The sequence below is a fragment of the Dipodomys merriami genome, unplaced genomic scaffold, assembly GCF_024711535.1.
Source record: "Dipodomys merriami isolate MVZ:Mamm:240054 unplaced genomic scaffold, mDipMer1.0.p SCAF_71, whole genome shotgun sequence".
In the NCBI taxonomy this organism is placed as follows: domain Eukaryota; kingdom Metazoa; phylum Chordata; class Mammalia; order Rodentia; family Heteromyidae; genus Dipodomys; species Dipodomys merriami.
The window spans coordinates 1,024,034-1,047,163 of record NW_027206302.1 but is presented as its reverse complement, the minus strand read 5'-3'; the positions used below and the strand labels follow the sequence as shown (position 1 = coordinate 1,047,163).

The window sequence follows — 23,130 nt, the reverse complement described above, 5'->3', positions numbered from 1 at the left end:
GGAAGGGGCCCAGGATTTCCCACTGTGCCAGGCGGGCCCTCAAGACTGCAGATGACAGGGCCCGCCTGGCTGAGCTTTCACAGTAGCAGCTGAGCCTTCAAACTCAAAGATGCCAGGGTGCCCAGCAAGAATCCAGGAGCTCTGCCAGCCAGTGCTAGGCCCAAGGCACTGGCTTCCTTAGGTTCCCATAGGGAAAGGGAAGGTGTCAGCCTAGCCCTCCTCCCTGCTTCATACAGTCTCATAAATTCCCTTAAGGTGACAGGTGAGGTTCCTTCATCGCCCCTTATTACCTCCCTCCATTAAAGTCGATAATCTCTCACAATCACTCACCACAAATGTCACTGCTACTGCTGAAGAGGGAGGGACAGAGTAAAGGAACAGAGGGCGGCTCTCTTTGCCTGTCTTCTGCCTCCAGGGAAAGGTAGGTTTTTCTCCTCTAGTCTCATTCTCTAGGGTGACTAAACTCAAGAGGTAACCGTGGCAAGGTGGTTTGGGGTTGGGTGGACCCGAAGACTTCCTTGCCTGCTCCTGATTGCCCCCCTCCTGGTAGACAGCCAACAAAAGTATGTCCTGAAGCCATCCCACCCTCACTGCAAAGCTGCCCCCTGCTGGCCTCTCTGACCAAAGCCATCAAATTAACCTACTTGTTCTGGCTGCAGTGGTGCGTCCCCAGTCTGCCCACCTTCCTGGCGGCAACAAGCCCAGGCCATAAACCACCTGACCGGGGCCTTGAGCCATGGGCATCTCCCTGGGTACTGCTTCAGCCTTGTGGGCTCAGGCCCCACCCAACTGTTCCTGGGCACAATGCCAGGATGGGGAAGGGGTGGGTCTGTGCATCTCCTTGGCTTCTACACAAACAGATGCAACATGGGGGCGCCCCTGGCACCGGGAAAGGCACTTGTGAGAATAGATACTCAGGAAAACATGGCACACTGTACACGTGAAGCGTGCCCGTGCCTGAGGACATGCAACCTCGCAGCATTGACACCAGGGTATGCATCCAACATGACACACTGCAGTGTGCACATGTGGCACCGGTGAGCCTGTATGCTAGCTATGTGCCTCCCTAAGGTCCAGGAGCAAGCAATCCGAATTCCGCACTTGAGCACATGCCAATGCACTGTGCATACGTGTAGCACTTACATGCACAAGCCAGGCAACATCGCAGTGCATACGTAGGGCACCTGTATGCTTATGCAAAGTTCAGCGCACACGAGTGGTACCTGCATGCCGGGGACATGCAATATGCAGTGCATACGGGGGAGGAGGGGGTTGAGAAGCAAACGTTTCAGCCTCCAGAGCCCAGGAGACCCCGGTGGTGCAAGATGACTCTGGCCTTGGGTATCGCTGGAGGGGCGTCGTGGATCGCCTCATTCTGCGGTCCAGGAGGCCACGGGCGGGGCGGGGGCTTACCCGGGGCTTCTCCCGCGCCGGCGCCAGGGGCCCAGGGCGGGGAGGGGGAGGGCGCGCTCGGCTCGGCTGGCGCTGCTCCCCCTTTAACAGGAGGCGGCGCGCGTCGCCCCCGCCCCCCCGCCCCTTCTCCCGCGGCTCCTCGCGCCCGGCCCGGCGCGCGCCCCCTCCCGGGCCCGGCCCGCGCAGGCGCCGCGTCCCGCCTCGGCCGTCACTCGGCCCGGCGCGCGCTGCGGGCAGCGGCCGGAGCGGCCCGCGGAATCCGGCTCGGCGGCGGCGGCGGCGGCGCTCGGAGACCGAGGAAGATGCGGCACCGGCGTTGCGAGCCTGGGGCTGCGGCCGCTGCCTGCGAATAGGAGGCGGCGCGCGGCGCAGGGCGCGCGGCGCGGGCGGTGCTCTGGGCGGGAGCGCGGGGGGCGGCGCGGCGAGGAGGCGGCGGCGGCGGCGGCGGCAGGAGCCCGCGCCCGGCCCGGCGCCCGCCCGCCCCGCGCAGCTCCGCCGCGCGTCTTCTGCACCCGCCGCTCGGCGGAGCGGGAGCCTCGGCCCTTGGCGCGGCTGCCGCGAGCTGCCCCGCGCCCGGCCCGGCCCCCGCCTTAGGGATGGCAAACTTGCGCCCCGTGGCTGCCTCCGCCCGCGCCGGCCCCCGCTCCTGCTGCTGACGGCGCCCAGGTGAGTGCTCGGCCCCGGACCTCGACCCGGACCGCACCGACCCCTCCCGGGGCGGCCCCGAGTTTCCGCACCAGCCCGCACGCGGGGCGCTCTCCCAGCCCGTCTCTGCTGAATTCTCCCCCAGCCCGAGCTGAGTCCGCTCCGCGCTCGCCCACCCCCGTCCTTTCGGGAACTCCCAAGCCTGGGGCCGAGGCCCCCCTCGTCTCTGGTGAGTCCCTTCTCGGTCCCCGCCCCCAGCCCGGGCCGAACCCCGCGCCGTCCGTCCCACCTAAAGTCCCCCCACCCTGACGCTCCTGATCCACACCGTCCCCTCGCCCTGCCGAGTCCGTGCGGGTCTCGGCCCGGGTCCCGGCACTGCGTCCCCCGCCTGGATTTAGAGCCCCCCTCTCCAACCTGCAGCTCGACTGCCCCTCTCCCCACCTCCGCCCCTGGCCTGGGTGTGAGATCTTGGTCCTCTCCTCCCCCCCCCCTCCCGGCCCGGCCGCGTCGGCACTGCCCTCCCCCGCGCCCGCGCCCCGGCCATGCTTCCCCTCTATTTCTGCCCGGGGTGCCCCCGCCCCCATATCGGCCCAGAGTCCCGCCTCCCTCGCCAGTCTCTGCTGCAAGTCCCTTCCCCTCCCCCAGTCCAGAATTGGGGCCGCTTCCCACCCCTGTCTTCCCGGAGGTTCCCCCCCTGACCCCCCCCCCAGCCTGGGATCGTCATCGGACCCGCACCCCCGACTCCTCGATTCATCGCTGGCCGGACCCTCCCCCACCCTCCTCCTCCCGCCACTGGGCACAGAGCTGGGCACCAGACGCGCCCTCCTGCAACCCCCGGGGCCCGTAGGACGGAGGGGGTGGGTTGTAGGCTGTGAAGTTGGCCGCCAATCCCGCAGTCGGCCGGGTCCGAGGGCGCCGCCGCGGGAAGTCCTCCGCGCCACGGCCGATGCGGAGCGGGCGACGGGTCTGCTGCCCGCGGGGGGAGGGGCGCCCGGGCCGAGAGATGCCGCCCGCCCGCCCGCCCGCCTCGCCAGCTGCCAGCCGGGCCCCTGGGCGTCCTCTGGCGCCCCCTGCCCGCGGCCCGGGACCCACCGCCCCTTCTCCTCTCGTGGGCAATCCCCGGGTTCCGCAGCCCGAGCATTGTAGCGGTGGCTGCGGGACTGGCGCTGGGGGAGTCCCTTGGGGAGATGAGGTTGGTGAGCCAGGCCGGGTGCTCCCTCGTACCACCCGTAACCAAACACTCCTGGTGGCCAGGCTCCGTGCTTTGGGGACGGATGGATGGGGTAGGATGGACGGTGCATCCCCGCAGAAAGTCTGGAACCCTCTGAGCATCAGGCGCTGACCGCTGGGCTGGCGCTGGCTTCAGGACCGTCTGGTTGGTTTTGTTTGAGCTTAGGTAGATGTCCCTAGGGAACCCTCTGTCTGTCTACTCTATGACACTTCCTACAGTGTCGGGGCAAAGGTGGGCTATGGGGGAATACATCTGTCCCCACCGGGAAACCTAGCAGGAACTCAGGGAGTGAGGACTGTCCCCTGCACTGCCCAGTGTAGACACTGGGTTCTGGTGATGGTGGTGGGAGATGATGGACACAAACAGAAGTCTTTCTTCCCCTCCTCCCCTCTCTGCCCTCTTTCACCCATCACTCCTCAGGAAGGTACAGGTCTAGTCTAGGGTGTTTGTCCATGGTGGTGAGCAAATTCTGTGAGACAAAAGGGGGTCCCAGTGGGCCTGTGCTTTCTTCTCTCCTTCCAAATCCCCAGGTAGTGAAGCTGAGTAAGTAGTTAGGAACTCACTTTTAGATTAGATGACCTGGATTCAAAAGCGGTGTAACCTGGGCAAGCTACTTAACCTTTCTGAGCCTCAGTTGACCCTCTATAAAATGGGTCAGTGACTGCTGCCTCTTATGGCTCTTAGGAGAATGAAATGAGCTCTTACAGAGTGTTTGGCACCTATTAATACCAGGCAATGATGGGTGTGTTGGGCTGTTTCTCTTCAGAACCAAGGTCAGGTCCCTTTTCCATTCCACTCCTGATCCTGGAGGAGATAAATGCAGCACAGATTCTGAAGCCTTCACTCCAACCTTCAGGAAATTAAAGACAGGAAGTATCATCTACACACACCACCATTGTCACCACCACCACCACATTAGTGCAGGGAGTCTGTGCCTCTAGTTCCCCCTACCCCTTGCTCATTCTGCTACAAACCACCACACCTCTGGGATCAGCTCAGGCCACAGGGGCAACTGTAAACTCCTGGTCACCTGGGTCTGGATGCAAATATGAAGGCTGGTGATATGAGGTCAGTACCAGGAATAAACCCAAGTCAGGGTCTCCAAAGGCACCTGGCGGTTGAGGTGGTCTCTGGAAAGTCAGCCACAGTGAGGAACAGAGGAGCCTGTGACTCCCCTCTACCTCCCCCCCCCACCTCCCCCCCACATCAGACACTTTTAGAACAGGAACTTTTTAGGACATTGTTGCAGGTCCGAGTTAGGTGTGTGTGTGTGTGGGGGGGAACCTGCCCCCAAGACCCCAAGGAGTTTGGAGAATTTTGGATATTGATGACAGGGACTCAGTGAGGGAGCCATTCAGGGGCGTGAGGGGTTGCCAATCTGTGGCTCCACCCAGCCGTGTGGCTCGACCTGGGTCTCTCGGGGAGTGGCAGCCCCACTCCCCTGCCCAGAGTCGACCCTGACATTGGGGATCAAAAGCTTGAGATTCCTGTAACCAGGGCCTGGACCATGGCTGCAGCAGCTGAGTCACCGCCCCCTCCCCTCTGGCCGCCTCCCCGCCCCTGGGGGCCTGTGGCCGCCCCTTGGCCCTCTGGGGTCTGCCTGCCTTTCCCCCTTAGGGCATGCTGGAGCCCCCTCTTGTGACAGAACCCTCCCACGCGCAGAGGGGGACCTCAACAGGGATCCCGCCCCCCCCAGCCCGGGAGGCCGGATGGAGGGTATGTGCCTTCCCTGGTGCCAGAGCTCGCTGGCCCCTGTTTGGTACATGGGCCAGGAACCTGGAGGCCTCGAATGGGGGTCCCCGCCTGAGTGGAACCCGGGTGCTCCCTGCGGGGCCCAGGTGGAGATGAGTAAGGGGCAGGAGATTGGGGCTGCTAGGTGGATAAACGTGAAGGAAGTGAGGGAAGTGCCGGGGCCTCGCCCCTCCCCTCCCCCTCCCCTGCAGCGGGACCCCTCTCCCTGGTGACCCTACTCACCCCAGGCCCATCCCTGAACCCCCCTTCCCCTGCCTGGCCCTGCCCTGAGGTGCCCCTCCTTATCTCTCTTACCCTCCCCTCTCCCATTCCAGCCTTCTCTTGGCCTTTCCAGTTGCTGTCAGAAAAACACATTGGGTTCTTTTTTTTGTTTTGTTTTAGAGGGGGAACCCTAGGCTGGGCAGACTTGTGGGGTCTGTGAGGAACGGGACCTAAATATACCTGGTCAGTGTGGGATTCCTGGGCGTTCTGGGCATAGGCTCCCCAAGACTGACATGACTCCAGGCAGCTCCTCACCCACTTCAGCCCAAAGAGGTCCCTGAGGAAGAGGCCTTCTGATCCTTATTTGACATAGGAAGTTCTTCCTCACAGCTGACCTCAGTCCCTCTTCTTTCTAGCTCTTCTGCACTAGACTAGTTTGTGGCCTTCTTGGTCTTGCAGGTGGCAGAGTCACTTTCAGAGTTCTGAAGAGCTTTTCAGAGGCAGTGCCTTGGGTCTCAGCAGCCAAGAGGGGAGCTGGTCAGAGTTGTGTTGGTGGGCCCAGGCTCTCTGCTGGCAATTTGGCAGGAGTCTGAGTTGAGAAAGTGGACATGGTCCTTCCATTTCAGTGAGGGAAATAGGCTTTGGTTTGGTTGCTCGCGACTAATAAGCATTTGGGCTGCCCATGAGGCAAGATCCTTTCAAGTCCCCTTCCAGAGGGTGGCTCAGGTGGAGTGCTTTGGGCCAGTGCCCTCAGGAGGACAGGCCCTGGCCCTACACTCCGGCTCTCTGTGATCCAGCTTGAATTTGAGGAGTGGGAAGGATATAAAAGGGCCCACCCCAGGTCTTATTCTGCAGCAGGCACTATGATGTTCATACATGGCCAGGGTCAAATTCCAAGATGGGTGTGAAGGTGTCTGGAGGAGACTACCTGGATGAGGTGGCTTAGGCAGTGTTTACAGGTGGCTCAATTCTGGAGAAACCAGGCTTTGGCTACAAACAGTATGCCCCTAGTGCTTCCTAAAGGGTTGGGAATAAAAGAGATCCAGGAGGTGGAACCAGGGGTCTGTGCTCTGAGCTTCACAAATACAAGAGGTAATGGAGGCAGATCCCACCAGACAGCTAAGTGTCCATTGTCGTGTGCTGAGCCTCAGGACCCAATACCTATGTGTGTTCGTTCACATTGGGATTAGGTGTGCATTTCTTTATGTGTGTGTATCTCTGCACCCATGTGAAATCGCAGTTCCATGGTTTTCTTGGTTGGTGTGCATGTCTGTGTGCATGCATATCTGTTTATATGTAGAACACCTGTGCGCTCTGTGTCTGCACACACAGCTGTGCCTGCATGCTTTTCTGTATTCATCTTCAGGGCAAAAGGATGTTCAGGCACAAGCTTCTTGAGGTATGTGTCAGGGGATGTTCCCCTGCCTTGCTCTAAGCGGGGGAGGGGAGGTCAGTTACAATAAGCCCCCACCTCTCCTGCACTGAGCTATAGCCATGGCCTGAATTTTGCAGCCTGCTTAAAAATAATTGGGGGCAGCAGGGGAGATTGGATGTCACTCATCATCCGCCAGGAGCTTCCTGGTGCAAACATGATGTAACATAGGGAGGTCCAGGGGTTTGGGCCTTCTTTGGCTAAACCCAGGGTGCTGGTGGAAGGAAGGGAAAGCCTGACCTGGTTTTTGTAGGGGGAGGAGGTTCAGGTGGGGGTGGGGGAGCTCCAACCTGCTGAATGGGCCTACCAGGTGAGCCCATGGTGTCCCTGCCCACTGTGTGGCTTTGTGATTGGGCCCTGGGCCTGGCTCTGGGGGCAGCATGTGGGCATGGGGGATTTGGAGCACTGTGGACACCGCAACAGGGATTGGAGTGCTGAGGTTCTGATTCCTGTGCCCCTCCTTCTACTATTAGTAAAGCTAAGAGAAAATCTGTCCCTGGGGAGCAGCTATATCTGGGGAAAATGAAGCCACACGTGTGAGCTATCTCGTGTTTGTGATTAGATATCCAGGTCCAGTAGCATGTCCACATGGCCCAAATCCTGAGCAGCTAAGCAAAGGGAAGGAGCAAGCAGCTCTACCTGGAGGGAAGACTTGTGGGCTAGGGATGAGGTTCTGGATTTCAGTCCCTAGCCCAGGCCTTTCTCATGTGATCTTGAGCAGGTGGCTTCCCTTCTCAAGGCTTCATCTTTCCCCCTCTAATGTGGAATCACTGGGCTCTAGGGTCCCATCCAGGGCTGTGAGCTGTGCTGCTGCAGGGGCCTGGGGAGCTGAATGGATAACCTTTGGGGATAGGAAGGGAAGGTCAAGCTCTAGGCAATGGGGTGGAGCTGGTGGATTTGGCCAGTGTCTCCATCCTGGCCTGATGGATAGCAGGATGACTGTAGTCCTCCAGCCTGGCTGCTGTGTCTGCATGGGTCTTGGGTCTTCCATCTCCTCCCATCTAGAGTACATTCACACCTGCTAGGATCTCAGCTGGATGCACCACTGAGAGGAGGTAGAATCAACAAATCCTGGTCTTCACTCTTAGGAGCGGAGCCTTGGGGAAAGAGCAAGGGATAGAGGGTAATCCTGTGGAGGGTAAGTGGGGAAGAAGAGCTCAGGGGAACTATTTACTGTGCGGTTCTGCAGATGAGGAAACTGAGGCTCATGACACGCAGCCAGAAATTGACTGCCTAGGCTGGCACTAAAGCCCAGCATCATCTTACCCTACCCTTCTCGTTGTTCTGACCAAAAAAATCCATTGCAGAGATACTCATGCCGTTCACCACTGGCAGTACCCTCCCTCCCATCGGCATGGCTTGATTGTGCATGGTCTCAGCCACACGGTCCGTGACTCCTCCCCTTCCTCTTTCACTTACTGAAGTGAGTGAGCGAGGATGACACTGTTGCAGGAATAACCTTGAATTGCTCTGATTTATAGAAAAGCAAATCGTTGTCAAACATCACCACTTTGACAGTCACTGCTGGATTATAGGTGACACTCCTCACAGCTGATCATGACACAGTGTGATTGAGAGCAACAGTGTTGGAGAATAAAGGCAGGGTGGTGGGGCTGGGTTTGGGTCTGAGCCTCAGGCCCAGATGCCTGTAGTCGATGGGCTGAATAGAAGAATCATAGAAAGATGAGGCAAACCTCAAGCCTGTGGAAATTCAGGGCGTATGAAATTCCAAGCATGTTCCTGAGCCCTTTCCCTCACTTATCTCATTTTGCCCTTGTAGGAGACCTGTGAGATAGGTACTGGCATCACTCCATTTTACAGGTAAGGAAACAGGCTCAGAGAGGTCAAGCGCCTGTCCAAGATCGCACAGGTGGATGTGAGTGACTTGAAAGGGTGCGGTCTCTATCCTAGGCCTACTACCCACGTCCGGCCTCTGGGGTTGTAAAATCAATGCGAGCTATATTGGGCCCTGCTGACCTCTGTCTCTCTCCACAGGGCAAGGGACATAGGATGACCCCAGCCTGTCCCCTCTTACTGTCTGTGATTCTGTCCCTGCGCCTGGCCACCGCCTTCGACCCTGCCCCCAGTGCCTGCTCCGCCCTGGCCTCGGGTGTGCTCTACGGGGCCTTCTCACTGCAGGACCTCTTTCCTACCATCGCCTCGGGCTGCTCCTGGACCCTGGAGAACCCCGACCCCACCAAGTACTCCCTCTACTTGCGCTTCAACCGCCAGGAGCAGGTGTGCGCCCACTTTGCCCCCCGTCTGCTGCCCCTGGACCACTACCTGGTCAACTTTACCTGCCTGCGGCCTAGCCCTGAGGAGGCTGTGGCCCAGGCAGAGTCCGAGGTGGGGAGGCCAGAGGAGGAGGAGGAGGCGGCAGTGGGGTTGGAGCTGTGTGGCGGCTCAGGCCCCTTTACCTTCCTGCACTTCGACAAGAACTTTGTGCAGCTCTGTCTGTCAGCCGAGCCCTCAGAGGCCCCACGCCTGCTGGCACCCGCTGCCCTAGCCTTCCGCTTTGTGGAGGTCTTGCTCATCAACAACAACAACTCCAGCCAGTTTACCTGCGGAGTGCTCTGCCGCTGGAGTGAGGAGTGTGGCCGAGCTGCAGGCAGGGCCTGTGGCTTTGCTCAGCCAGGCTGCAGCTGCCCTGGGGAGGCAGGGGCCGGCCCTGCCACCACAACACCTCCAGGTCCTCCTGCTGCCCACACCCTGTCCAATGCCCTGGTGCCTGGGGGTCCAGCCCCACCTGCCGAGGCCGACTTGCACTCGGGAAGCAGCAATGACCTATTCACCACCGAGATGAGATATGGTGAGTCTGAGCAGGGCCCAGGTGGGGTGGGGTGGGGTATGGAGGGGCTGATGGTGTCTTCAGGTCTCCATCCCGGCAGCTTGTCATGGAGTCACTCAGGTTTGTCACCTCTGTGATCAGCCTTGAACATTGGAATGGTACAGGGTTAGATCTTACTCGGGAAGAGTGAGTGTGCTGCCTGGCGAATGAATGGGGTCAGGCGAGAGTGCAGAGCCAGGGGGAAACCTGTGAGGGGCCTCCCAGCTGGGCAGTTGGCAGGAGGCCTCCTGGGGGAAGGGTTCAGGGACAGACCTGCAAGATGGGTGGGAGTGGTATGAGCCACAGAAGGGCATTCCAGGCAGATGGAGCAGTGTGTGCAGAGGCCCAAAGCTCAGAGCGGCTGTGGCAGGCTCTGGCATTATGAGTTGACAAGTTTGCCCAGAGGCTGGAGTAGGCAGGAAGTAGAGTTGTGCCCCTGCCCACACAGGTCAATGGTTTTTGGCAGTGCCCCATGGTCGGGGCACGAGGAGGCGAGGAAGAGTGTGGCTGGGTGAAGAGGCTTGAGCTCTGAGGTTGCCTCAGAGGCCCCAGCTGGCCCAGCTCCCAGTGTCCCATCTCCCCCCTCCTCCCAGCCCCCCACCAGGCCTGTGTCTTCTGGGACTGAGGCCGCCAGCTGCTGAAGCTTCGTGCTGACTGGGCAAAAACTCTTCTAGCCCTTGTGCCTGCCTGCACCCACACCCACCCTAGCTCCACAGCGATGGCCACCTTCCACTGATCTGCTTCTTGCGGCTTCTAGGTCCCAGGCCCTCTAGATGGACTTTGCATGCCTGTGGCCAGTGCTGAACCAGGGACTGGCCTGGGGACCCTGCAGGGCCCAGGACACGGGTGGAAGTGGGAGGAAAGCAAGTCTGGAAGCTGATTACTATACAGGGAGACCCCCCCTCTCTCTGGGGCTTCCTTTCCCCTTTTGGATAACAAATACTGGCCTATCCTCGAGAGAAGTAGTCAGAAGTTGTGGAGTTTCACAGGAGGCAGGGGCTTGTGTAAAGGCTGCTGGGAGGGCTAGAGATTGTAACTTCTCCCCATCTCTGCTTTGGAACCTAGCTCAGGAGCAACTGACACTGCCTTTGACCGTTATCTTGAATGAATGACCAGGACATGGGTTTGTGTGTAAAATGGGAAGGTGTCCTTGAATTAGTTAGAGAAGGGATTTACAATGACCGTAGCCTCTTCTAGTGCTTTGCAGAGGGGCCTTCATGGCTGCCCCCATGAGACATCTGCCATCATGCCCATCCACAGTGAGTGCCCAGTGGCCTTGCTATGGCCGCTCTCCCAGGCCAGCTTGGACTCTTAACTTTGGTCAATGAAGCTGTCCGAGTGACAGCCAGGCCGTGGGCAGGTTACAGGCCCTGGAGGCTGGCCTGGGATTTAGTGCCTGCAGGAAGAAATTGAATTTTGCTTCTTTGTCGAACATCGGCGGAGAGCACCAGGCGTATATCAGGAGGTTTATGGCTCTTCCTGCATGGCTGCCACTGCCTGTCACTCTGGGGGGCCTCTCCCATTCTGCTCAGCTGAGGACAGGTCCTTTTGTCTGGCTTTTCCTGTGGTCCCCTGGCCTAGTGGTCTGTAGTGGGCAGAGCAAGGCTTTGCCCTCATGGGCTGGCACTGGCTTGGCAGGCTGCCATGTGGAGCACAGAGCCAGGAGCAGCCAGCTGGGCTTGGTGGAAGCCGGAAGCAGGAGTTGATTGGTAGCCTGGTGTCGTCGGGTCAGAAAGACCAGGGACAGGAATGGCACTATCATCAGAGCCTCTGTAGAGCCCCCCCGGGACTAGAAGCAAATGGAGATTGGATGGCTGGTTGTTCTTGGGTAGAAGGTTGTTTCTGAGCAAGGAGCCCTAGGTTGGCACTCCCAGCTCTTCCTAAGCCTGACCTTTGCTCTTGTCCTCTGTCCTACTTGGCATCTGTCCATGTAGTTGCCCCTGTGGACAGTAGACAGGGGCAGGGTGGCCTCAGCCACATAGGTGAGCTCACATGGTACGCTGGCTGGCATGGCCCCTTCATCTCCCCTGGCAGGCAGGAGGTTCCTCTGCTCTGCCACCTCCTCCCTCCTGCTCAACCTTTTCTGATGCGAGAGACAGCAGGCACGTGACTCAGTGTGTTCCATGTGGTGGGGTGTGTCTGTGGGTTGGAGGCATCATCAGGGCTTTGGGGTGTTTTGTGCACAGTGGGAGGACCACCTTTGCTAAGTCCTTGGTCCTCTCCATGCCCTGCTCCTTGCTTCACCATCGGCCTCGAGAGAATGGGCTGGCACTCAAAGCTTCCAGAAAGAGTGAGGTTCATGGGGATCATGGTGACCAGGAGGAGACCCTCATCCTAGCTCCTCTGCTGGGTACTGGGGTAGAGAAGCTGGCTTCCCCTTCTCTTGGATGCCCTTGAGTGAGATCAGCAGCAAGACCAAATAGAATGGGCTTAGGTTTGTAGGAAGAACAAGAGGGTGGGATCAGCTGGGCAGTGACCCAGTGGGGTTCCTTGGCCTGCCTCAGAGCCGAGTGCATTTGACAAGAGGGTACAGGCGCCTGTTAATTTCACGCAAACTGCCTTTGATAGATCTCTTGTTATTTTTGGTGAGTTGAGCCATAAATTTGTGCCATCTTGCTGCCGCAATCTGTTAAGTGTGGGGAGAGGAAGAAAGGAAGGCAGGAAGGAAGGAGCTCGCAGAGGGCTGGCACAGGCCGGCTAAGCCTGAGACTTGGAGGTGGATGGCAGAAGTAGTGCCTGGTGCAGAGCCTAGCTCCTGAGGGCTGGCCCTGCCTTGCAGTTCTTGGCTACTGACCCTCCTGTCTCCAGCAGATACCAGCCCATGGGGGTGGCTGTGTAGAGCCATACTCAAGAGAAGAGCCCCATGTGTGATACCTGCCCTCCTCTGCTCTAGATCCCCTTTCTTTGGGGGCACTGTCCTACCTTAGCTGGCTGCTGCTGGTCCACCCTCTATTCTCTGGGCTCTATTTATTTTTGCCAGTCAGTCCTGGGGCTTGAACTCTGGGCCTGGCCACTGTCCCTGAGCTCCTTTTATTGCTTACGGCTAGCACTCTACTCTACTATGAGCCATAACACCACTTGTAGCTTTTTATGTGATTAATTAGAAATGAATCTCATGGACTTTCCTGCCCAGGCTGGAACCTCTGTCCTCAGATCTTAGCCTCCTGAGTAGTTAGGATTACAGGCATGAGCCACCAGCACCTGGCTTATTTATTTTTATTTCAAGAGACAAAGTCTTACTGGGTATCCCAAGCTAGCTTCAAACTCTCTATCTTTCTGCCTCTGCCTTCTGAGTTCTGGCCACCAGGTCTAGCTGGGCTACCTTCTTGAAATGTGTTCATCAGAGGAATATGGGGGCTTCTGGAAGGCAAAAGTGGGTCCAGATCTGACTCTGACTCTCTGTCATGTGACTTGGACAAGGTGATGCCATCTTGGTGGCTCAGGATCCCCAGTTCTCTGAGTTACTTCTCTGATCTGGTGCCAGAGACCCCAGTTCTGCCAAAGCATCTCAACCTGGCATTCTAACCCCATTCTGGGATCCCTGCCTTTTTTTTTTTTTTTTTTTTGTGGTCATGGGGCTTGAACTCTGGGCCTGGGTACTATCTCTCAGTTCTTCAGCTCAAGGCAAGCTTTACTACTTGAGCCACAGGGCTACTTCCAGTTTTCTGGTGGTTAATTGGAGATAAGAGTCTCACAGACTTTCTTGCCTGGGCTGGCTTTGAACCTGGATCCTCAGATCTCAGCCTCCTGAGTAGCTAGAATTACAGGTGTGAGCCACTGATGCCTGGCAACTGCCACACTCTTTTGAGCCTTCCCTCCTCTTCCTCCTTGCCCTTTCAACTGATGCTCCTCTGTCCCCAGTTTACCCCCTGCTTGTCAGCCTCCCTGCCTGTGCTTGGGCTATCCACCCCCCTCCGGAGCATTTTACCCTCAGGTAGGCAGAGATCTCCCATAGTCTAAGCCACATATACAATATACTCCACCTTTGTCCCCACTTGGAAGGACCTCAACCTGCCCAGATGTGTTGTGAGCGTGGCCTTGCTCCTTGTTCAGGCCTCTGTTCTTTTTTTAGCCAGCCTGGTCTGGTGTCAGGAAGTTGGGTCCCCCTTGCCTGCTCAGGGCTCTGAGAGTAAGGAGGTAGGTGTCTCTTAAGGCAGGGTATGGCAGTGGGTTTTTCTGAAGTCTCTGTACTGTTGGAGACCATGTGCTCCATTCCAGGATGGGGAGTAGGGGAACAGGGCTCAGACTTGGCCCGACCTCTCAGCAGGTAATCCCTTATAAGTGTGGGCCAGGCCTTGGGTTGATTCTGGGTGGGCGAGATCGAAGCGGAGTGAGGAACCCTTTCTGCCCTCCAGCAGAGTGACCATTAGTGTATGATCAAGACCACAGACAGAAGTCATCTAGCCCTGACCCTCTGCACTCTCTAGCTACGTGACCATGACGAATTGCTTTGCCAGCATTTTGCCACCTGTGATGTGGGGAGAGTGGGAGCTGTTCTACAGAGCAGAGGGGAGGGTGCGTGGGAATGTAGGTTAGTGCCTAGCGCAGTGCCTGGCTGCATTGGTTTGCTTCCTGTTGTTGCCAACACACTACCACAGGCTGGGTAAATTTTAAAGCAAAGAGGTTCATTTTGGCTCATAGTTTGTTTCAAGGTCAAGAGCCCATTATCCAGCGATGGCCTCTTTGCTGCAGAGTCCCATCACTTGGTGAGAGAAGGGAGTCAATGCGCCTTTCCATATTGATTTCTCCTCTTGGAAAGCCACCACAGTTCATCCTGGGGTCTCTACCCACCAAGGCCTCCCAGAGGCCCCACCTTTCAAACACTATATTCAGATTAGGTCTCCATTCCCTTATTACCTTAAAATGGAGATTCAGTTTCAACACATGAACCCTTGGGACACACTCAAGCCACATCCAAGCTGTAGCACTGGCATGCCATAGATCTCAAATAAATAGTCGTAGAGTGCAGCATACCGGTTGGACGGCATGAGCTGGATGCTGAGGGGGACGGAAGAGTGGGGGAAGCAAACCTCAAAGAGGTGGGAAAGGAATAGAGAAGGTCATTCTGAGTTGGGTTTTGAGGAATGAATAGGAATCTCACTAGTCTGGGAGGTTTCTCCTTAAATTGAATTGCTTTTCAAATTTAACGTATTAAAGAGATTTTGAATCATAAATGGACAGAGTAGCACTGTCTGAAATTGAAGATAAGCAAAGAAACAACCACAGGGGAGACAAAGCAACCTTATTAAATTCTAGCTCCATGCCCTTCCTGCCTCTCCACTGGCTAGTAGCGCAGGTGGGGATTTGTGAGTCTAGGGCTATACAGAGACTGCCCTTTATGCAGTTGGAAGGATGCCTTTGAGGTGACTGGAAGGGAGATGTGCTCTTATTAATCATGGTGGGACAACAGGCTCTAGTAGGACCACAACCCAACTATCTTAGCCAGTCAGCAAATCATTCTAAACAGAGACCCAGAAAGGAACAACTTTCCCAATCCAGGATGATGTGTTAGTTCATGGTCACGAGCCTCCCAAGCCATCCTGCCCTGTGCTTTGGGAAAGCCTCGAGGAAGGGCTTTGGCGGCAGAGGGAACAGCCTGTGCAAAGGCGGAGAGGTGTGAAACATCCAGAGTAAGAGCTATAAGAGGATGAGCTGCTGGCTGGCAGCCCTGGTTGAGGGAGATGGGGCCAGGGCTCTGCCTGCCCTGCCATCCCAAGACAAACTAGGACCTCATCCTGCTGGCCAGCAGCTTAAAGGCAGCAAGAAATGGGCGTCACAGAGGAGAGAGGTTGAGTTAGATGTGGTCCCTGCTCTCCTGGAGTTTCTGGCCACAGGAGGAGGTGCAGCGGCCCAGCCAGCTCATGATGTGGGAGGCTGGGTGAGCAGGTCAGCTGCTGGGGGAGGGAGAATCTGCGGGGGAGTCTGGCATGCTGGCTGGATGCCTGGTCTAATAGGGAGACCCTGTTGACTGTACTTGCAGGATAGAACCTGGAATTTTCAAAAGCCATTGCTTTCTCCTGTGCTCCTGGAGATTCTGATGCACTGTAGGGCCCAGTGGTCCTGCTGGGGCTAGGGAGCCACAGAAAGGGATAACAGAGCCATGTTTCAAGGAGACCAGTTGGCACCCACTTGGGAGTCTGGGTGGACTCCAAGAGGGTGCAGACAGCCCTAGGAAGGGAGGCCTGCTTTGTACATCTGAGCACTCTTTCCCTGTGGAAGTAGTAATTATCATGGCTATTTTTTAACACATTCAGACATGGGAGGCTGGGGGGGTCAGGTTGTGTGCAGTTTGGGGAGCATGGCCTAGCAGGTATCCATAGCCCTGCAAAGTGGCAAAAAGCATATGCGCCCTGCCTGCCGAGGCCAGGCTGAACTGAGGGTGGCCCCTGTTGGTTGTGTGGAAAAAAAACACACACACACAAAAAACGAAACCCAGGTTTGTTGAATGCTTGTTTTGTGCCAGGCTGTCCAGAGTCCAGGTCCTCTGTACCAAAGGGTGCTAGACACAGACTTTCCCTGGGGGCGGCAGAAGAATGAGCCAAGATAATGACAGCTAGAGCAAAAGGCAACCTGGGGACTAGGCTATAGAAAGAGGGTTAGCTAGCCGGGCGCCGGTGGCTCACACCTATAATCCTAGCTACTCAGGAGGCTGAGATCTGAGGATCTCGGTTCAAAGCCAACCTGGACAGGAAAGTCTGTCTGTGAGACTCTTATCTCCAATTTAAAAAACATTAGAAAACTGGAAGTGGCACTGTGGCTCAAGTGGTAGAGTGCTCACCTTGAGCTGAAGAGTGCAGGGACAGCATCCAAGCCCTGAGTTCAAGTCCCACGACCGACCAAAAAAAAGAAAAAGAAAAAAAAAAAGAGGGTTAGCCTCCCCAAATCCTTGTGTGCCAGCTTAGGAGGGCTTCTTGGAAGAGGTAGAACTTGACATGTGGAAGATTTGGGCGAATTGAGATGGAAGGAAGAGTATTGGAGAGGAGGAATAGAGGAAAGCATTTTCCCTGCTCAAGGGATCATGAGAAGAAGACGCCCCTCTCCCCCCCCCCCCCGCCCCATGTGGAAAGATAGGTTACTTATACTTTATGTTGAAGAATCTGAAGCTCAGAGAGGTGTAATGACTTGTCTAAGGCATGCAGCAAGACAGTGGCAGAGCTGAGCATCAAACCCACATCAATCTAGCTCCAGAATCTGTGTCCTCCCTCCCACTGGTCCACGTAGCCTTGAGTCTGCTTGCTGCCTAGCAGGAAAGGAAAACAAGACTGGATATGTCAGTAAGGGCTGGAGCCATCACAGTGGGAAGCCACTAAAGGTTACTGAGGAGATCCAGGCTCCTACCAGGGGAAGGGAAATAGACAGAAATAGACCTGGGGCTCTGCTGGGCTTGAGAAATGACCTGGGTCCCATGGCCTCAGGGAAGGAGAGTTCAAGGAGGGCTGCATTTTGTCCATCAGAGCCAGCATAGTTTAGTGGAGAAAGCAGACTCTCGGAATTAGGCAGGCCTGGGTTTGTGTCCCACCTCAGCCTCTTTCTGGTGGAAGGTGCCTTTTTCATTTGTGGACAGACTGATCCTTGTGAGAACTGAGCAAAGTGCTGTCAGCAGAGTGCACAGTAACTGATGCCTGGAGGTGTGTGATAGGTTACCTTCATTCAAAACAAGGGTCAGCAGGTGGTTGAGTGAGGACATATGTAATAGGCAGCAGGTCTATCTGTGCCTGACACTGGTGGCTGATGGGAAAGCTGATGGGCTGTAGGCCTTCAAGTGACAGAGCCCTACTGGCATCTGGAAGAGGTAACTGCATAGCAGGTATCCACAGTCCTGCAAAATGGCAAAGAGCTCATGAGCCCTGCCTGTAAGCCATCCTCAATACTTGGGCAATGTATTAACATGGCCATGTATTAACACGGTTCCTGGGTCCTGCCAGTCCTCTTGGATGATGCCTGTCTTAGCTTTCCCAAGGGTCTTTCCTGTTCTAGATGCAAAGGTGGCTGGGGCCTGGGCGTAGGGGCAGAATCAGTGTTCCTAACAACGAATGCTACCTGGTCTCTTATCTCCTTGCCCTTCTGGGAGAACTGGCCGGGGGTGGGGTGGGATGAATCACTGGCCTCTCCTGAGTGAGGACAGCAGTCAGTGTAAGCTCTGGCTGTGCTGCCTCAAGCCTGTTCTTTTCCTCCCAGCTCAGGAGACTGGGAGAGAGACCCAAAAGCTGGCTTGGGACATGTTCTGACTTCCAATAAGACAGATGACCTCTGCATATATCATGGGGCTGGCCAGCAAATGGTTGAGCTATTTGAGAACAGGGTTCCATGGGGAACAGGCGAGTCCACAAGCTGCTTAGGTGGTCTCTGACATGGTCTTACGTGAAGAGCTTATTGCATGCCAGGCTGTGGGGAGAGGACTGTCTAAATCCAGTAATGGGCCTGGTGCTTAGCAGCTAGACAAGAGGATTGGGCCATCCTTGGAACAAGCTGCACAGCGTCTCCAGAGTATTATTGACAGTCAGATGCCAGGCTTGGTTCTGATAGAGGTCCAGAATCCCATCCCAGAGCCTGTCTTAATATCCCTACAATGAAGGTTGGCACTGCCAGGTAGAGCTGACGTTTTGAAGGGGACTACTTCCGCTTACTCCCCATGGGGGAGCCAGCAGCATGGTGTCCATTGGCATTCATTTATTGATATTTTTCTGGTCTGGACTCTGTGCTGGTATTCCCAGGGGCCAGAGACATGACTCATATACAGCCTTCAACCCTCAAAGGACTTGCGGTGGGGATAGGGCATTTCAGACAGCTGGAAGACTGAAGCCATTTGTAATAAAAAGGACAGACCATCCTACCCCAGGAGTGGACGATAAGGACGGGCTTCCTCCATGGGTTGTTATTTGAGATGGTCTGAAGGTCGAGTAGGAACTTTCTAAGTACAGAAGCCAGAGAGCAAGCAGTAGAAGCTAGAGAGGAGATGAGCAGTTTGACAGGAGAGATGTTCACGAGTTCAAACAGCTGTGGAGCACGGGAGAGGCAGGGCCTGGATGTAATGACCAGGAATGCTGGGTCAGAGGGGGGGTCATTAAGTGTTGGGGTGCATGTGCAGTAAAAACAGGACAAAATATGGGTGTCTGCCATGGGAAGCAGCAGGAAAGTTAACCGGTCAAGGGGACAAGACCCTGATAGAGCAGTCCCCCCATATAGAGGGGTGGGGTGGGGACAGGATGTTTCAAGGCGGGAAGGAGAAACAGGGTCAGCTGCGGCCCAGAGTCCAGTGACACGAGGCCTGTGAAGTGTCCCAGCATTTCACAGCCCGGAGGATGGTGATGACTATGCTGAGAACGGTTTCAGCAGAAGGATGTGGGCAGCAGCTGACTGCAGAGGATCAACAGGGGAAGTGACATTTGAGCCAGGAAGTGGATGACAGGTGAGAAAGTGGAGTGGCAGCAGAGGAGCACTTGGTGTCGGAGGGAGGCCCAGGGCAGGGAGAGGAGGGAGGAGAATGCAGGGAGAGGGGGATCCCTAGAATGGTGGATCAGTCATGGGCTGCCACAAGGAGAGGATGAGGAGGAGATGCTGGGTGGCGAGTCTTCCTGGGAAGGCAGAAAAGAGGGTATAGGACTAAGGTGGCTTCTAGAAGCAAAACTGGGAGTGGGGGGGATGATGGGAAGCCCGGAAGTCCTAGTTCTATCTACTCTGTGAAGAAGGCCATGGCTGAGACAGTGGCAAGGTAGGTTGGGTCCTGTGAGCCCAGAGGGGAAGGAAGAAGGAACAGTCCAGAAGGGCTGCGGAGAAGCCCCATGTGCCTAGCAGACGTGGACTGGACCTGTCACAGTGCCAGTTGGCTCAGCCACAGATTTCTCAGCAGCCTGGGAGTGGGGGTGGAGAAGGCAGCTAGTCACAGGGCTCCGGGCTGGGGATGGCTGAGCCGGTGTGGCAGAGGGGCTGGGTGGGGGGACTGAGGAGCTACCAGCATGGCCTGATTCTCCTCTGTGGTCAGGTGGAGGCAGGTTCCACGTGAAGCCAGGAGGACCCCTGGAGGAGGCAGGGAGGCTGCTGGATGGCTGAGGAGGGGGCCACAGGGGTGAGGTTGTGAGAAGATAGTCCTGTCTAATGAGCATTTACCACAGGCTAAGTATAGGGCTAGTGCCTCGTTGTGAGTTCCTAAGGTGGGGATGTTATGAGTAGTGGTCACTAGATGGGAATGCAGAGTTCAGAGAGAGAAGAAATTTACTGTGTGCCGGCCCAGGCAGGGCTCTTAGGTGTAGAGCCTGGACTGGGCAGCAGGGGGCATGGAGAGCACAGCCCTCTGGGGGTGCTTGTTTGGTGCTGCCCAACTTTCACAAATAGGAGAGATGTAGCGGGGTGAAAGTAGTACCTTGTAGTCTGGGGACAGTGTGGGCTGAGCCTTGTTCCCAAATATTCGTCCATCCCCCCTTCCCAGTGGCCCCTACATGGATGATTCCTTTCCCTTCTGCTTTCCTGTCTCCCACCGGCTCCCCATTCTGAGGGCATTAGTCACCTTTCTATATGGCTACCTGAGAGGAAAGTTCATTGATGAAGAAGGAAGGTTTATTTCACCTTACAGTTTTGGAGGTTTCCATCCATGGCTAGTTGGTCCTGTTGCTCTGGGGTCTGGGGTGAGGCCACACACCATGTAGGGAGTATGTAGTGGAACAAGCCTGTCGACCTCATGCCCAGGATTGACAAGGAAGGGAAGATAGAAAGGGCAGGGTCCCTAATCCCCTTCAAGAGCATACTTCCCAATAACCAGAAGGCCTCCCACCAAGAACTTCCCACCACCTTCCAATAGCCCAAACCTGAGAACATTCCAGATATGAAATACAGCAGAGAGTCAGGCCTGGTGGAGATCTTGCCTGTGCAGCAGGGCAGGCTAGGGAGAATCGAGCCTCTGGGCTGGTGGGGCTGCCTAGGCCTAGACCAGACACATCAATCTAGCAACTGAGAGGCCTCCTGGGGCACCTGCTGCTCTTCTGTCTATAGGGGCAGCAGAGGCAGGGCTCTGGGCTGTAGGTCCCTGCTCTAACACCTTGGGTCTCCAGGGAGTGACATTTCAATCTGTGCTTCCATATCCTAGTCCAGTACCACTTGGGGGGCAGAAATGCCCCATATCCAGTCCTTGGCCAAAGCAGTTGTATTCCAACTGAGCTTCAAGCTCACTGAGTTGTGTGCTTCTAGACAAGTCATTCCCCATTCTCTGCTCTTCAGTTTCTCTGTCTCTCAACTGAGATGGTGGTCCTTCTTCCCAGGGAGAGGAACAGGAGGAAAGACACTTCTCCAGAGCTTATTAATAGGGATAGCCATTTTCTTCCAAATCTCCCCTGTCTGGCTGAGGCAAGAGATAGAAAAGCCTCAGTTTCCTTATCTGTGAAATGGTGGTAGGGGACAGGGGGCAGGCTGCAATGCTCTCTCTGCATCACCTGCAGTTGCTTCCAGGCCCTCAGGCTGAGGACCGGCAAGGCTGCTCTCTTTGTGCCACTGTGGCAGGACTGAGCTGGCTTTTGCTGAGCCCCTGCCGCCACCTCCGTGTTCCAGGTGAGGAGCCGGAAGAGGAACCGAAGGTGAAAACCCAGTGGCCAAGGTCTGCAGATGAGCCTGGGCTATACATGGCGCAGACAGGTAACTCGGGCCCGCCTCCCTTCCTCTGTGGCGGGGGCCCGACTGTGTGGCGTCTGGTGGCATGTGTGCTTGGCGTGTGCCTGTCTGTGTCTATGTCTTGGAGCTCAGTTGTGTCTCTGCCATGTGAGGCCTGTGGGCAGGGCTGCCACTTGGGGGTCAGGGTAGGAGGGTCCCTCTGATGCTTCCCCTGCCCCTATCTTGTTGGTGCTCCCCCAGCCCCATGAGATGGAATGTGTGGGAGGTGTCCCCTGCCGCCGACGCTGTCCCTCTCTTGTAGGCGACCCGGCAGCTGAGGAGTGGTCCCCGTGGAGCGTGTGTTCCCTGACGTGTGGGCAGGGTCTGCAGGTGCGGACCCGCTCCTGCGTGTCCTCCCCCTATGGGACCCTGTGCAGCGGGCCCTTGCGGGAGACCCGGCCCTGCAACAATTCAGCCACCTGCCCAGGTAGGCCCGACCTCCTCCCTGCCCTGTCTGCCAACAGGGTTAGATCTTACCTGGTACTTGGGCACATGAATCTTCTTTAAAACAAACAGACTCAGCTGCCCCCTCTTTTCACTCAGCGAACCCGCCTACCTCCCACACCATGCCTAGCTCCGTGCACTATGCCAGCCTGGGGACATAGATAAACCTGGCCGTGTACACCACTGGGCTCCACTCTGGGCACCTCACTCTCTGGATGCCTACCTATGTCCTGGTCATCAAGGCTCAGCCTTCCTTTCAGTGCCTCCTGACTGTACTCAACTAGCTCTAAGTTCTCCAGTACCACCACCGCTCTCCCAGCTCCCTGAATTTGCTTATTCTTGTCCTGCTCCCACACTGGCTAAGCAGTTCAGCTCCTCCTTGAAAATGTAAGATGAATGCCACTTTTAATTTAAAAATGAAGCCTTCCTGGACCTCTTCCTCTCTTCTCTGGGCTCCCTATCCTACTCCCCAGAGTGCCTCCCCTGGACCCTTAGGCCTTTCTCAGTTAAGCATATAGTTAGGGAAATGCATGTGCCTGCCCGGAACAGGTGGTGACTGCGAGGGGCAGGGCAGGGCAGCCTGCTCGTTGCTTCCTGCCGGGGAGGGGTGAAGTGCTGACTGTGAATTTAGAGTAAGGTCTATCTGAGGAGGGCCCTTGGTAACTGCGATTGAGGCAGGAGCTTGCAGAGGGCAAGCTTGGTAACTGGGGGTGAGGCAGGAGCTTGCAAAGTTGTGTTCCAGTGTGTGAGATCGTTGTGTTGGTGTCCATGTACCGGTTCATGTGTATTTGTGTGTCCATGCGCTTGGGGCTGGGAGGGGCACTTCTGTTGCCCCTACACTGCCATGTTGGATTCAGGCTCTGGGTCTGGGAGTGGGAAGGGAGGGGGAAGGTGGGTCTTGGGTTGCCTTGTGCCTCCAGGAGAGGAGGATTCTGGTTCCCCTCTTCGGTTGATCCTACTGACCGTCCGGGTGTCCACAGGCTCTGTCCTGTGTGAGTTGAGACCTGTCTGCCACATTCCCTCAACCGGCGGAATTCTGGGACCCTGAGCGATTCCCCAGGCAACAGACCCCTGGCAGAGCCAATAAGGAGCAGTCGCAGAACTGCAGAGCTCCTCATTGGTGGGCGGATGGGCAGGCTCTGGTAGTGGGCGGCGCCGAGGTGCTGCCCAGCCACCGGCCACGTGCTTCCTTGCAGTGCACGGCGTGTGGGAGGAGTGGGGGTCCTGGAGCCTGTGCTCCCGCAGCTGCGGGCGCGGGTCCCGGAACCGGATGCGAACCTGCGTGCCCCCCCAGCACGGCGGCAAGGCCTGCGAAGGTCCCGAGCTGCAGACTAAGCTCTGCAGTATGGCCGCCTGCCCGGGTCAGTAGCGCCAGGGGGCTTGTAGGCAGGCGCTGCCCAGCCGGTTGTGTGTGGGTGGGGCTGGTGGGGGGGGAGACCCAAGGGAGACAGTCAGGTCCAGTGCCCTGCCCCTGGGGGGGACCCCGAGAACTCTGACCAAGCATGCGGAGACTGGAGACTATGCCTGCAAGTGTGGGTGGTGAGCCCC

General features: G+C 56.7%; 1 protein-coding gene across 17 annotated transcripts in view; it reads left to right on the top strand.

Moving 5' to 3' along the window:
• The first annotated feature begins 1,623 nt into the window (after positions 1-1,623).
• Adgrb2 (adhesion G protein-coupled receptor B2) overlaps positions 1,624-23,130 on the top strand; it is a 36,177-nt gene continuing 14,670 nt past the window's right edge. For 3 of the 17 annotated variants that reach the window (XM_070008939.1, XM_070008937.1, XM_070008933.1), the window contains exons 1-4: positions 1,624-2,079; positions 8,670-9,483; positions 21,040-21,123; positions 22,779-22,943. In XM_070008939.1, coding sequence (XP_069865040.1) covers positions 8,685-9,483; positions 21,040-21,123; positions 22,779-22,943 — 1,048 coding nt within the window. In that variant the 5' untranslated portion in view covers positions 1,624-2,079; positions 8,670-8,684. Of the gene's footprint in view, positions 2,080-2,203; positions 2,288-8,454; positions 8,496-8,669; positions 9,484-21,039; positions 21,124-21,400; positions 21,566-22,778; positions 22,944-23,130 lie in introns of those variants that run through there. The other 14 variants (XM_070008928.1, XM_070008924.1, XM_070008929.1 and 11 more) reach the window with 11 other exon arrangements.